Source organism: Bufo bufo, chromosome 5, assembly GCF_905171765.1.
Source record: "Bufo bufo chromosome 5, aBufBuf1.1, whole genome shotgun sequence".
Lineage (NCBI taxonomy): Eukaryota > Metazoa > Chordata > Amphibia > Anura > Bufonidae > Bufo > Bufo bufo.
In genome coordinates this window covers 385,759,784-385,774,158 of record NC_053393.1, presented here as the reverse complement: position 1 = coordinate 385,774,158, position 14,375 = coordinate 385,759,784, and the positions used below count along the sequence as shown (strand labels likewise).

General features: G+C 45.8%; 1 protein-coding gene across 2 annotated transcripts in view; it reads right to left on the bottom strand.

Annotated features, from left to right (window-relative positions):
• The window catches only part of PHACTR1 (phosphatase and actin regulator 1), a 396,039-nt gene that overhangs the window by 30,016 nt on the left and 351,648 nt on the right, over nucleotides 1-14,375 (bottom strand). For both annotated transcript variants that reach the window (XM_040432504.1, XM_040432503.1), the window contains 2 exons: nucleotides 6,474-6,789; nucleotides 931-1,151 (listed from right to left, as the gene is read on the bottom strand). In XM_040432504.1, coding sequence (XP_040288438.1) covers nucleotides 931-1,151; nucleotides 6,474-6,789 — 537 coding nt within the window. The remainder of the gene's footprint in view (nucleotides 1-930; nucleotides 1,152-6,473; nucleotides 6,790-14,375) is intronic.

Here is a 14,375-nt window from a genome sequence, read left to right as displayed (position 1 = left end):
TCACCGAGCTGGATAGATTATCAGTGTCATCTAGCCCCACTTCAGTATATACCATTCAGTAACATCAGCCTTGTATTAGCCCCATTCACAGACATTATTACGTTTCTTACCTATTCTTTGACATCACTGTTCCACTCTATGACATCACTGTGCGCAATAACCCTTTCCCATTGGTTTATGTATTCTGACATCAGTGCATTTTTGATTTCTGTTTTGTGACCTCACTTTATGCAATATCCCTGTATGGCACTATTACCATGATCACTGTGTGGAGTATTCCTCTACTGTGACATCACTATGACTATTATTCCTGTGCTATTACCTCACCCACGTGATATGACATCACTATCTTTGTACCCTTGTGCGCAGATTCAATGTCAGACTGGGGTTTCCTGGACCCACAAGAGGAAATTATTTGAGAGGCCTAAATAAAGTTTAATAGGTTTTGAATAAAAGAAATAGACCATAGTGTAAAGTGGCGTAAAAGGCAGTCAAGTGTTGGTTTTTCTCCTGGATCTTTAGGGCCCATCATGGTATCAGAGCCTGGACCCACCAGAGCATCCTCTGGTACTCTGATCTCTGTATCACTTTATTTTTTGTAGGCCTTGTTAATGGCATTGTCTATGGACAGAGGCAAATCATTCTTTCCAATTCAAAGCTCAGTAAACCAGAGGGGCACCAAACAAGTGAAGAGGTTTTTCCAATCAGAAAATGGCCAATTATGTAAAAAGAAAGTGGAAGGTTCAGTTATCACGCTCTGGTATCTTCACGGAGTGGTGGGGTATCCTAAACAGTGTTTTGGTGCTGGATAACATATCCATTGCTATAGTGATTTTTTTGAGTCTTACCTTTCATCTATTGACTGTAATATCCACATCTATGGTAAGTCAGAAAGTACTGTCACACTGGTTTGAAAGCTTGAGCACTTACTTGTGTATAGTGAGCTATCATCATCATCTTCCTCCTCATCTGTATCCTCATCATCTTCGTCATCTCTTGAGTACAGGCATAATGAGTCTTCATAGTTTGATTCATGAGGCACATTTTCTTTGTCATCTTCACATTCAATAACAACAGTTGGCACTTGTCTCATGTCCGCATATCCACCCAGTCCTGACTTTGACATGCTGTCTCCTCCATGTAACCCCGAGCTAAAAAAACAAACAAGAATTCAGAGTGAAACTAATATCTCCTTAATACGATCCTTCTATTACAACTACGGAGGTGCTTGAAAGTTTGTGAGCCCTTCACAATTTTCCATATTTCGGCATAAATCTGAACTAAAGCTACATCAGATTTTTAAATCTAAAAGTAGATAAAGATAACCAAATAAAAAAAAAGGAGTCAAATATATTAGACTTTGTAATTTATTTATTGAGGAGTGTGCTGTGGAAGTGGGAATCAGCAAAGTATTGCTATACCATTGCATACCATGTGAACATCAAGGACTTTATAAAGGAATGAGTGCTAGCAATCTGTAGACGATGCATGAGTATACATGCAGTGTTAGTGCTCCCACTCCCCCATTGCCATTTTATCTGCTTCCCATAAAGCACAATATTACAAGTCTGATTGGCCCCCTATTTTAGCACAAAGAAGGCCTAGTGAACTCCCTAATACCTACAGTATGTAAATATTTCTGTAGGCTTTTAGGGTATAAATAATGATAGGACTGGGTAGTGATGCTTACTCACATTATATAAAATATAATAAATCAGATAGCAAACACTTGGCACAGTAACTGGTTAGTAACACATGGACCCAGCACCGCGGCCAAACATTCTTCCTGGACAAAACAGTATGAATGTAGGATGGATCCAAAAGGAGACACGTGATTCATATATGTTTACATGTCTCGAAATCTCTCAGCAATCTACAGCCTGTTATTGCTGGAAAGTGCATACATTCTTGGCCAGAGTCCACTGGCATTAACAAAGCCAGACAGATCCCCGACTGTAGGTTTGTGCCATCTGGTATAGTGGTGTATATATGAAAGTGAGCAAAGTTTAATTACACCACAGAAAGCACATGACAACATACACCTAATCCAAAAATCATCATCATTACAGCCAAGACAAAGATCACATTGTCCTCTATACATAATTCCAAAATATTTGAATAAAAAGCTCCATTGCTGTGCATAAAAACATGAAAAACAGTGTAACTATTCTCTTCTTAAGGTCTCTTTCACACGGGCGAGATTTCCACGCGGGTGCAATGCGTGAGGTGAACGCATTGCACCCGCACTGAATCCGGACCCATTCATTTCTATGGGGCTGTGCACATGAGCGGTGATTTTCACGCATCACTTGTGCGTTGCGTGAAAATCGCAGCATGCTCTACTTTGTGCGTTTTTCACGCAACGCAGACCCCATGGAAGTGAATGGGGCGGCGTGAAAATTGCAAGCATCCGCAAGCAATTGCGGATGCGGTGCGCTTTTCACGCACGGTTGCTAGGAGACGGGGGGTGATCAATGACAGGGGGGTGGACAAGGGGGTGATCAGGGAGTCTAATATGGGTGATCAGGTGCTAAATAAGGGGTTAATAAATGACAGGGTAATGTGTAGTGTGGTGATTTGGTGCTACTTACAGAGCTGCCTGTGTCCTCTGGTGGTCGATCCAAGCAAAAGGGTCCACCAGAGGAGCAGGTAGCAGGTATATCAGACGCTATTTTCAAAATAGCGTCTGACATACCTCTTTGATTGGTCATTTCAAAAATCCACAGCCTGCCAGCCAATGATCGTGGCCGGCAGGCTGCAGATGAACTTGCGAACTGCAAGGCAATACGGCGAACTTCACAGGGAATCTCGGCTCACGCGAGATGACGCCGATCGGCGTTAGTGTGACCTGGCAGCGCCGCCACAATCACGCCTTTCGGCTCACGCGAGACGGGAGGTGGTTAAGTAACCTCATAAAGACTGATCTACCCCTGTGGTGCAGCAGTTCAGTCTTGGATGTGGATCCAAAGCACCATACACATCAATGCCTGCAACCTAATTACTATTTAAGTGCATTGATAATTATAGTCATTTGAATCCACGCAAATTCCCTATTAAAAACCTAATGATGACTGCCCTATTTCCCACATAAGACATTATGATGTCTCTGCAGCAAACCTCTTTCTCTTCATGAAGCCGTTCAGTCATATAGCTGCGCAGGCACGATCTAAAGCGCTGAATATCCTCCACTGTAGACTTCTTATCACTTCTCACACACCATAGAAGCTTGGCAATGGTATGCAGCTGGCACATACTTAAGGATATTACATTTTGATTGACAGGTGGCGGCACTTTTATTTCTCTATTAACAAATAGGAATTTACAATACAAAATAATCCTGGTGGACCGTGGACAACTCACTGTCCCCAATGCCATGTTTATACCTCTGCCGTTCACAATCCCCATTTCTAATGCCTGTGCACTGGGATCCCACATCTTCCATGTGTCATACAGATGGACTGGTACAATGGTACCACCTACAGCTACATCTATGCTTTCATATAATACTTCTCTCTTCAGCTGCACAGACCCATACATTTTAGATCAAATGCCGAACGCATCTACTTGATTTTCCAATCTGAATATTACAGCTAAATGAAAAAGTAGATTCAGCTAAATTCCCATTACAACAAATAGTCCAACAAGACACACTAAGGCAGGAGGAATGATAATTGGTCAGCAGCATTCGCCAGGGATTTACATAAAGGAAATGCTGACACAGTCCAATCACATCTGAATCGCCACTGCAACACAATGGCAGTGCAGCAAATGGCTTAGTAATTCACGTTTCCAACCCCCAATCTAACATAGTAACATAGTATATACGGCCGAAAAAAGACATTTGTCCATCCAGTTCGGCCTGTTATCCTGCAAGTTTCTCCTATAGAAACTGTAGAGGAGCTCTGATGACTAGAACCCATTACACAAAATGCCTTGCTGAATAAATCTCCTTGTGACCTTTCCACAGAGAAAAGGGTTCTGCGGGACTCCGTCAGTAGAAAAGGGCTGTTAAATGGCTATACAATCTGAAATGTACATTTCAGGAAAAGTTCAGAAATGTAAGTGTATATATCCACAGTCGAGTCATATTATTATGACCACTTCCTACTTTCAATGTCAGCAACACGTAGCTCATGAAGGAAATCATATGTCGTTAGCTGGGTATATAAGATGAGCAATTGGCTGTCTGCATATATATCTGTTGTTCCTGTCATAGGTAAAAGGGGCGATATATCAGAGTAGCAAAAAGGGATGAATATTGTCTTTCGGGCCAAGAGTGGCAGTATTTCTGACACTGCGCTGTTCTCGTACAGCTGTGGTCAAAGTGCATCGTGAGAGGACAAAGGGCACCACTGTGGAAACTGCAGAGCACCACTTGCAATTGATGTGAGACATAAACTTTGGCTACGAAGGTGAATGAGGGCAGACAAACACACTACAGCGGAGAAGCTCACCACTAAAAAGAACCACGGGGCCACCAGATGTGTGTCTAAAAGAACAGTTCAGTAAACCCTACTGAGTATGGGGTTCTGAAGCAAGCAGATGGTCACTGCACCTCTGCTAACAAAGTTACATTAGCAGAAAAGCTTCACTTTTCGCAGCAGTATTGGATTTGGACCTCCGCTGATTGACAAATTGTGGCCTTCTCCGATGAGTGACATTTTCTGCTTCAAGGAGCAGATGAATGTTGACAAGTCAGGCGAGAAACATCAGAGAACAAACCCCCTGCAACCATTGCTGGAAGAACACAAGCTGCTGGTGGCAGCATTATGGTCTGGGGAATGTTTTTGGGGAATTCTCAGGGCCCACTCATCCATGTGGAAGGCACTTACAACTGATTTAGGTATGAATTCATCGTTGCAGATCACGTACACCCATATGTGCTGACTGTCTTCCCTGGGGCGGATAGGATCTTCCAGCAAGACAATGCGACATTGGTTGGAAGAGCATGACCAACACTTCCAAGTACTACCCTGGCCTCCTAATTCCTTAGACTTGAACCCAAATGAGCATCTGTGGGACCACCTTGATTGTTGTGTTCGCTCTATGGATCCTCCCCCATGCTCCCTCCAGCAGCTGTGAGATGGACTGCAGTCAGCATGGCTCCAGATACTCCCAGTCCATCTAACTGCTGTCTGTGCTGCACATCCCGGTTACTCTGGATATTAGCTGGTGGTTATAATGTGGGTGACATCTACTACATTATCTGTACTCAGAGAGGTATCACTGTGTTATCTGTGGTGTTACATAGGACTGCAGATGACATCTACTACATTATATGTACTCAGAGAGGTATCACTGTGTTATCTGTGGTGTTACATGGGACTGCAGGTGACATCTACTACATTATCTGTATTCAGAGAGGTATCACTGTGTTATCTGTGGTGTTACATGGGACTGCAGGTGACATCTACTACATTATCTGTACTCAGAGAGGTATCACTGTGTTATCTGTGGTGTTACATAGGACTGCAGGTGACATCTACTACATTATCTGTACTCAGAGAGGTATCACTGTGTTATCTGTGGTGTTACATAGGACTGCAGGTGACATCTACTACATTATCTGTACTCAGAGAGGTATCACTGTGTTATCTGTGGTGTTACATAGGACTGCAGGTGACATCTACTACATTATCTGTACTCAGAGAGGTATCACTGTGTTATCTGTGCTGTTACATGGGACTGCCGGTGACATCTACTACATTATCTGTACTCAGAGAGGTATCACTGTGTTATCTGTGGTGTTACATAGGACTGCAGGTGACATCTACTACATTATCTGTACTCAGAGAGGTATCACTGTGTTATCTGTGGTGTTACATAGGACTGCAGGTGACATCTACTACATTATCTGTACTCAGAGAGGTATCACTGTGTTATCTGTGGTGTTACATAGGACTGCAGGTGACATCTACTACATTATCTGTACACAGAGAGTTATCACTGTGTTATCTGAGGTGTTACATAGGACTGGTAGTGATCTACTACAGTATCTGTACTCAGAGAGGTATCACTGTGTTATCTGTGGTGTTACATAGGACTGCAGGTGACATCTACTACATTATCTGTACACAGAGAGTTATCACTGTGTTATCTGAGGTGTTACATAGGACTGGTAGTGATCTACTACAGTATCTGTTAAAAGGCATGCCTGGGGTAGGGGGGGGGCGCAATTTTTGGCTTGCCCCGGGTGCTGGCAACACACGCTACGCCACTGGTAACTAGGAATATTGAGAGTTGTAGTTTCATAGCAGCTAAAGTGCTGAAGGTTGCTGAGCCCTGTTCTAAGGTGTGTCTATGACATGCCAGGAGAACATTTTGGGCTAGACCTCTTCTTTTAATTATGTATCCACTTAGTTATCCACAATTATAAAACATGATTGAATGAAGGCAATACGGCAAATATCACCATATTTCTACATGACAACCACAATGCATCACACAGCAGTCTAAACATTGACTGTAGTTACCTTTCCAACCTTTGCATTGTCATAGCAAGTGTCTTGTTGAGCTCCTCAATTACCCTGCATCCTGGAGGTAATGACGGATGGATGGGCACTGAACTTGATCCAGTTGAGTGATGTTGGCTTCCGTACTGAAGCTGATGCTGGTGGACGGCTAGTTGAGATGGGAGGATGGTGTGGTGATGCTGGGAGCTCTTTTGATTGGAATAGGAGTGGGGATAGTCTGATCCTCCTAATGGCATGCATATCATGACTTTCTTTGGAGGTAGTGGAGGCGACATCTTCCCCATCATACAAGGCAGTTTCACAGGTGCTCCGGAGTCTAGAGAAAAATAACAACCTGCAACTCTTATTCTATAAATGAAAAAACACTTGAGATAAACATGGTAACCCAAACCTGAACCTGTTTTTCCTCAGGACACATTTTACCTCAATTAAAGATGGAAAAACATTACATGCATGGTGCTTACCAGGTCTGGATTTACAAGTATGCACAAGATCTAAGCGTCCAGGATTGGAGATATCCCTGACCCTGCAGTAGCCAACAGGAGAGTAGCTGTCACTCACATCTGTTCCCGGGACTTGTATCTATCAAATACATTGTACATCTTCCTCCATCTACATAAAGGGCAAAGTCTAAGGCCTCTTTCACACGGGCGTTACGGATTGGGGCCGGATAGGATGCGGGTGCGTGGCAGGGAAATCGTGCGAGTGAGCACACAATTTCAGTCAGTTTTGGGTTTAGGTTAGTTGTAGTGTAGATTTTATTATTTTCCCTTATAACATGGTTATAAGGGAAAATAATAGCTTTTTTTTAATACAGAATGCTTAGTAGAAGGTCAATTGAGGGTTCAAAAATAAAATAAAAAATAACTCAACTCGTCCATAGCTGCCGGTCTCTGCTCTTTCTTCAGGACCTGTGGTGACGTCACTGAGCTCATCACATGGTCCAATCACATGGTCTATCACCACGGTGATGGACCATGTGATTGGACCATGTGATGTGACGTCACCACAGGTCCTTTAGCCGGCAGCTCTTGATTAAAGAAATAAGAAGAGATCGGCAACTACGCGATCAAGAGGAGGAGGTGAGTTATTTAAAAAAAAAAAAAAATCCCTCAATCCACATTTTACTAAGCATTCTGTATTGAGAATGCTATTATTTTCACTTATAACAATGTTATAAGGGAAAATAATAAAGATCGGGTCCCCACCTAGCAACCATGCGTGAAAATCGCACCGCATCTGCACTTGCTTGCGGATGCTTGCGATTTTCACGCAGCCCCATTCACTTCTATGGTGCCTGTGTTGCGTGAAAAACGCACAAGATAGAGCATGCTGCGATTTTCACGCAACGCACAAGTGATGCAATGTGTTCACCTCACGCATCGCATCCGCGCAGAATACTCGCCCGTGTGAAAGAGGCCTAAGGCACCAGGAATCAGATATAAATCCAATACAGGTGCTTACTATTTCTGTCATCTTTCTTCTCTCATGCAAAGTGCAGAGGAATATTTGGCTACATTCTGATGAAAGTTTTACGCCAATCTTAGTAAAAACCCCACTGGTGGAAGATCTGACCAATTTAATAATGGGTGCACACCTCTTAATAAATCTGTCGCATCTTCTGCTGTCCATGAACGAGCTGAGAAATCTACACCCAAATGTCTAAAATAACACACAACCGACTTATTCCTTATCCAAACCTATGTCTATGGACATCTTCAAGATGGAATCAGAAGAACTTTGGGATAGGATTTTGTACAACCAGCTTTTGAGTTAAACTGCATAACAGAAGAAATTTCCTCTATAGTTCTCCCTTTTTAGTATAGAGTATATAGTACAGAAAGCTTCCACGTATTCATAGCTTAGAGAAATGGAGTTGGAAATAAAAAAAATTGTAATGTGAGCTAGAACCTAATTTCTGAGCCCAGGACCTGGAGAATGCTTGCCTGAGAATAATGGACAGCTGCAGAAAACAATATGAATGACACCTGACACTCTTTAGAATTAGACAAATTAATCTTATTAGGTAAGCACTCCAACCACCATAGAGCAGGCACCCTATTCAATGTTGATAATACAGGGTATGTTACTAGGGTTGAGCGAACCCGAACTGTAAAGTTCGGGTTCGTACCAAACTTTAGGATTTTTGGACCCCGAACCCGAACATTTTCGTAAAAGTTCGGGTTCGGTGTTCGGCGCTTTCTTGGCGCTTTTTGAAAGGCTGTACAGCAGCCAATCAACAAGCGTCATACTACTTGCCCCAAGAGGCCATCACAGCCATGCCTACTATTGGCATGGCTGCGATTGGCCAGAGCAGCATGTGACCCAGGCTCTATATAAGCTTGGGTCACGTAGCGCTGCACGTCACTCTGCTGATACAAGCGTAGAGAGAGGATGCTGCTGGACTTGTGATTTCAGGGAGAGCATAGGAGAGAATCTAACTCAGCGATCTACAGACAAATAGTTGTGTGGGTGCAGGGCACTATCGTTTTACCCTGCCCTGAGCTCATTGACCAAAAATACAAACTTTTAGAATTCTGTTAGTTAGGTGGGTGGCGGCGGCGGCGGCCATTTTATGCATGCTCAGTGCACCAGAACTGCATCTGAGCTTTTGGGACATTGCAAATAACAAATTTTTGGGGGCAAACTACAACATCTGGATTAGTCAGTGTGCAATTTAAGGTAGAAATACACCCATAATTTTCTGGGGTTTGAAAAACACATTTTTTCCCCCAAAACACAGCATTTGCCAGATCTGCAAGTGTTAAATTCAAGTTTAATATATACAGCATTCATATTCTGTTAGCAAAAAAAAAAAAGACTTTTTGGGCAATCTACAACATCTGTATTAGTCAGTGTGCAATTTAAGGTAGAAATACACCCATCATTTTCTGGGGTTTGAAAAACACACTTATTTGACAAAAAACACTATTTTCAGGCCTTGCAGCATCAGCACGTGTGAAATTACAGGCTTATATACTGCTGTCAAATTCAGTTGTTAAACAAACAGTCGTTTGGGCTCCAAAAATTTAGTTGGCAGCCTTTGATGCAGATGTCATTGTGAGATACACCCTTAATACATTTGGGTTACATTCAGAGATTTTAAATACCGCCATTTGGTGCACCAATATTGAATTCAGGCCTACAGAGGTTCAGGCCCTGTGAGATACCACCTCCACATACAGGGGTTTGAATTAGGCATTTGAAATACAGCCATTTGAAATACAGCCATTTTGTGCAAAGATATATTTACTTCAGGCCTACACAAGTTCAAACCGTGTGAGATACCCCCCTACATACAGGGGTTTGAATTAGGCATTTGAAATACAGCCATTTGAAATACAGCCTTTTTGTGCAAAGATATATTTACTTCAGGCCTACACTGATTCAGGGCATGTGAGATACCCTCTTTACATACAGGGGTTTGAATTAGGCATTTGAAATACAGCCATTTGAAATACAGCCTTTTTGTGTAAAGATATATTTACTTCAGGCCTACACTGGTTCAGACCGTGTGAGATACGGCCCTACATACAGGGGTTTGAATTAGGCATTTGAAATACAGCCTTTTTGTGCAAAGATATATTTACTTCAGGCCTACACAGGTTCCGACCGTGTGAGATACCCCCCTACATACAGGGGTTTGAATTAGGCATTTGAAATACAGCCATTTTGTGCAAAGATATATTTACTTCAGGCCTACACTGATTCAGGGCGTGTGAGATCCCCTCTATACATACAGGGGTTTTAATTAGGCATTTGAAATACAGCCATTTGAAATACAGCCATTTTATGCAAAGAAATCTTTAATTGAGGCCTAGTCTGATTCAGGCCGTGTGAGATACACCCTTTACATACTGTCGTTCTTTTTTACTATTAATTAAACACCCATTTAGGGCAAGATCCTAAATTCAAAAAATATGAGGAGAGCGTCAAATAAGGGACGTGGCCAAGGTCGTGGTGCTGCTGGTGGAGCTCCTGTTGCAGGGAGAGGACGTGGTCGATCTGTGCCAGCTACAAGCAAAAGTGAAACCCCTTCCTCAGGTGCGAGTAGGCGATAAAACCTGCAGCGGTATTTGGTCGGGCCTAATGCTGCTCTACGAATGGTGAGGCCTGAACAAGTACAGGCGATAGTAGATTGGGTTGCTGATAGTGGATCCAGTTCCTTCACATTGTCTCCCACCCAGTCTCCTGCTGAAAGACCACAGTTGGCACCTGCAGCCGATGTCCATCACACTTTCACCTCACCCCTTGCAAATCAGCCAAGCAGTCTAAGCCCCAAGTCATGCAGCAGTCTCTTCTGCTTTTTGATGACTCTGTTAGCAGGGTTTCCCAGGGCCATCCACCTAGCCCTGCCCCAGAAGTGGAAGAGATTGAGTGCACCGATGCCCAACCACTTATTTTTCAAGATGAGTACATGGGAGGACCATCGCAGCACGTCTCGGATGATGACGAAACACAGGTGCCAACTGCTGGGGCTTTCGAAAGCGTGCAGACCGACAAGGAAGTCAGGGGTGAAGACTGGGTGGAAGATGATGTGGAGGACGATGAGGTCCTCGACCCCACATGGAATCAAGGTCATGTGAGTGACCGATGTAGTTCGGAGGAAGAGGCGGTGGTCGCACAGAGCCACCAGAAGAGGGAGCAGGGTGCAAAAGCGGAGCGGCCGTCCTCTAGACAGTACGCCTCCTACTGCCCACCGCAGCAAGGGACCGAGCACACCAAAGCCAGCTCCAAGGAGTTCCCTGGAGTGGCAGTTCTTCAGACAATGTGCTGACGACAAGACACGAGTGGTTTGCACGCTGTGCAATCAGAGCCTGAAGCGAGGCATAAACGTTCGCAACCTGAGCACAACCTGCATGACCAGGCATTTAAGTGCAAAGCACGAGCTGCAGTGGAGTAGACACCTCAAAAAACAAGAAAGGTCTCTGGCTCCTCCTGCTTCCTCTTCTGCTGCAGGTGCGGCCTCTTCATCCACCTCTGGAGTGACAGTGCCACCTGGCACCCCACAAACAGAGGATCTGCCAGCAACACCAACACCTGGGTCACCAAGCATCTCCACAATGTCCCACGGAAGCGTTCAGCTCTCCATATCCCAAACGCTGGAGAGGAAGTAACCCCCTACCCACCCGCGATCCCTAGCCCTGAATGCCAGCATTTCTAAATTACTTGCCTTTGAAATGCTGTCATTCCGTCTGGTGGAGACGGATAGTTTTAAAGGCCTTATGGCGGTGGCTGTCCCACAGTACGTAGTGCCCAGCCGCCACTACTTTTCAAGGCGAGCCATCCCTTCCCTTCACAACCAAGTAGGGGACAAAATCAGGTGTGCACTGCGCAACGCCATCTGTGGCAAGGTGCACCTGACTACGGATACATGGACCAGTAAGCACGGTCAGGGCCGTTATATCTACATAACAGCACACTGGGTAAATGCAGTGGTGGCTGGACCTGAGGCGGATAGCAGTTTGGCGCATGTCCTTCCACCACCGAGGATTGCAGGGCGCTTCAGTTTGTCTCCTTTTGCTTCCTCCTCCTACTTTGCTTCCTCATCCTCTACCAGCTCCTCATCCGGTCAGCGTAACACCTTCACCACCAACTTCAGCACAGCCAGGGGTAAACGACAGCAGGCAGTTTTAAAACTTATCTGTTTGGGGGACAAACCCCACACCGCGCAGGAGCTGTGGACGGGCCTTGAACAACAGACCGATGAGTGGTTTGTGCCAGTCAGCCTCAAGCCCGGCCTGGTGGTGTGCGATAATGGGCGAAATCTCGTAGCAGCTCTGGGACTAGCCGGTTTGACGCACATCCCTTGCCTGGCGCATGTGCTGAATTTGGTAGTGCAGAGATTCCTTAAAAATTACCCCGACATGTCAGATGTCGGGATTCGGACCCGTGACCAGCCACATCCCAGGCGGTAGCCCTGCTTACTAGGCTACCGTTCTCTCTGGACATTCCTCCCTGAAGCCTATTAGTTAACCTCAGTCTTGCCAAGCCTTGCTCATTACCCTTGATTCCCCACACCTGGTACTTCCCTATATAAGTCCAGCCCCTTGCACTCCAGTTTGCTGATTATTGAGCTCCTGAGCCTTGATCAAGCTTCTCCTCATCTGCTGCTCTTGTTACTATTGAAAGTCCACTGCTGACCAGGAATTGACTACCGACTACTCTTCTGCTTGTCCCTACCTACTGAACTGCTACCACCGTTGCCATCCGGATTGTCTGACTACGCTTACTGCCGCCTCCTGCCCTGACCCACCGCCTGCCTGCTGACTACGCCTCTGCCAGACTTCCTGCACCTACTACCTGCCTGCGGTCCTTGCCACTGGGCTCCACTCCTACCTCCAGCCAGCGGTCCTCTGACTCAAGTGAGCCTGTAGGACTGTTACAGAATAATCAGCCAAAACTATGGAGTCCGCAATGGCCACTCTGCGTAAGCAGGTCTCCGAACTTCAAGAATTTGGTACTACATATCAGGAGAAATTTGCCCAGCTCCAAGGCGTAGTCCAAAGCCAACAGAGGGAGATTATTGAACTACAGAGGCAACTCCTGGACGTCCGCGAGGCAACTCCTGGACGTCCGCGGCGCGCCCGCAGACACCCGCATGCCACTCCCATCAAGATTCAGCGGCGACAGACGCCAGTATCGGGGGTTTCTAAACCAATGCCGCATCTATTTTCAGATGTACCCGGCCCCCTTCACCACCGAGAAAAAGAAGGTGCTATTCGTGGTCAATCTCCTGACGGATGAAGCATTAGAATGGGCATCACCATACGTGGAGACTAACAGTCAGCTCCTGGACAACCTAAACAACTTCATCACCGCCATGAGCCAAGTCTTCGATGACCCCAACCGCTGTGCGACAGCCGAGGCGCGACTACATGGTCTGCGGCAAGGGAGACGCTCCGTCGCCGAATACACCGCCGAGTTTCGCCGTTGGGTCACGGACACCACCTGGAACCCAGCGGCACAGAGAAGCCAATTCCGGCGAGGCCTGTCAGAATTAATAAAGGACGAACTCGCCAGAGTTGAGGCCCCGGACGATCTGGATGACTTCATTCAGTTATGCATCCGGATAGATCAAAGACTCTCCGAGAGGAAGAAAGAAAGACTCTGGTCCTCGGACCACAGACCCACTTACTCCTTCTCTTCCACCGCCCAGCGCGACCCCCAGTCAGTAACTGAACCTATGCAGGTCGACGCTCTACGTAGGTCTCTATCCACAGCTGAGAAGGAGAGAAGGCTGGCCGAAAACCTCTGCCTCTACTGTGGGGAGCCGGGTCATTTTGCCATCAAATGTCCTCATAAGATCCGAAAGACTATTGCCGTCACGGAGCTAAAGGAGCAACCACAAACTCCAACCCCGCCAGCAGCCCCTGAAAATAACAACACGGCGGCTCATGGATCCCACTTCATCATCCCCATCCTCATCGACATTGAGGGGCGACAACTCCCCTGTTCAGCGATGTTAGACTCCGGGGCGGGAGGCAACTTCATGGACCTAGCCTTCGCCCGCGAAAAGAACATTCCACGGACAATCAAGGCAGCCCCCGTTGACCTGGAAACCGTCGACGGATCCCCACTCTCCTCGGGGCCGGCCACTCACGAGACCACCGAACTACAACTCCTCATAGAACCAGATCACCGTGAAAAGATCCACTTCTCTCTGATCGCTTCCCCGAAGTTCCCAGTGATCTTGGGCATCCCATGGTTGGCCACCCACAACCCCTTGGTGGACTGGGAAACCCGCTGCATACGATTCCCATCCGAGTTCTGCACGCTAAATTGCTCCCACAAACCCGTCCTTCCACCCGAAGACACCACCATCTCTAAACTATCCGTCAAGGATCTGCTACCCCCTCAATACCGCGAGTTCCAGGATGTCTGCGACAAGAAAAACGCAGA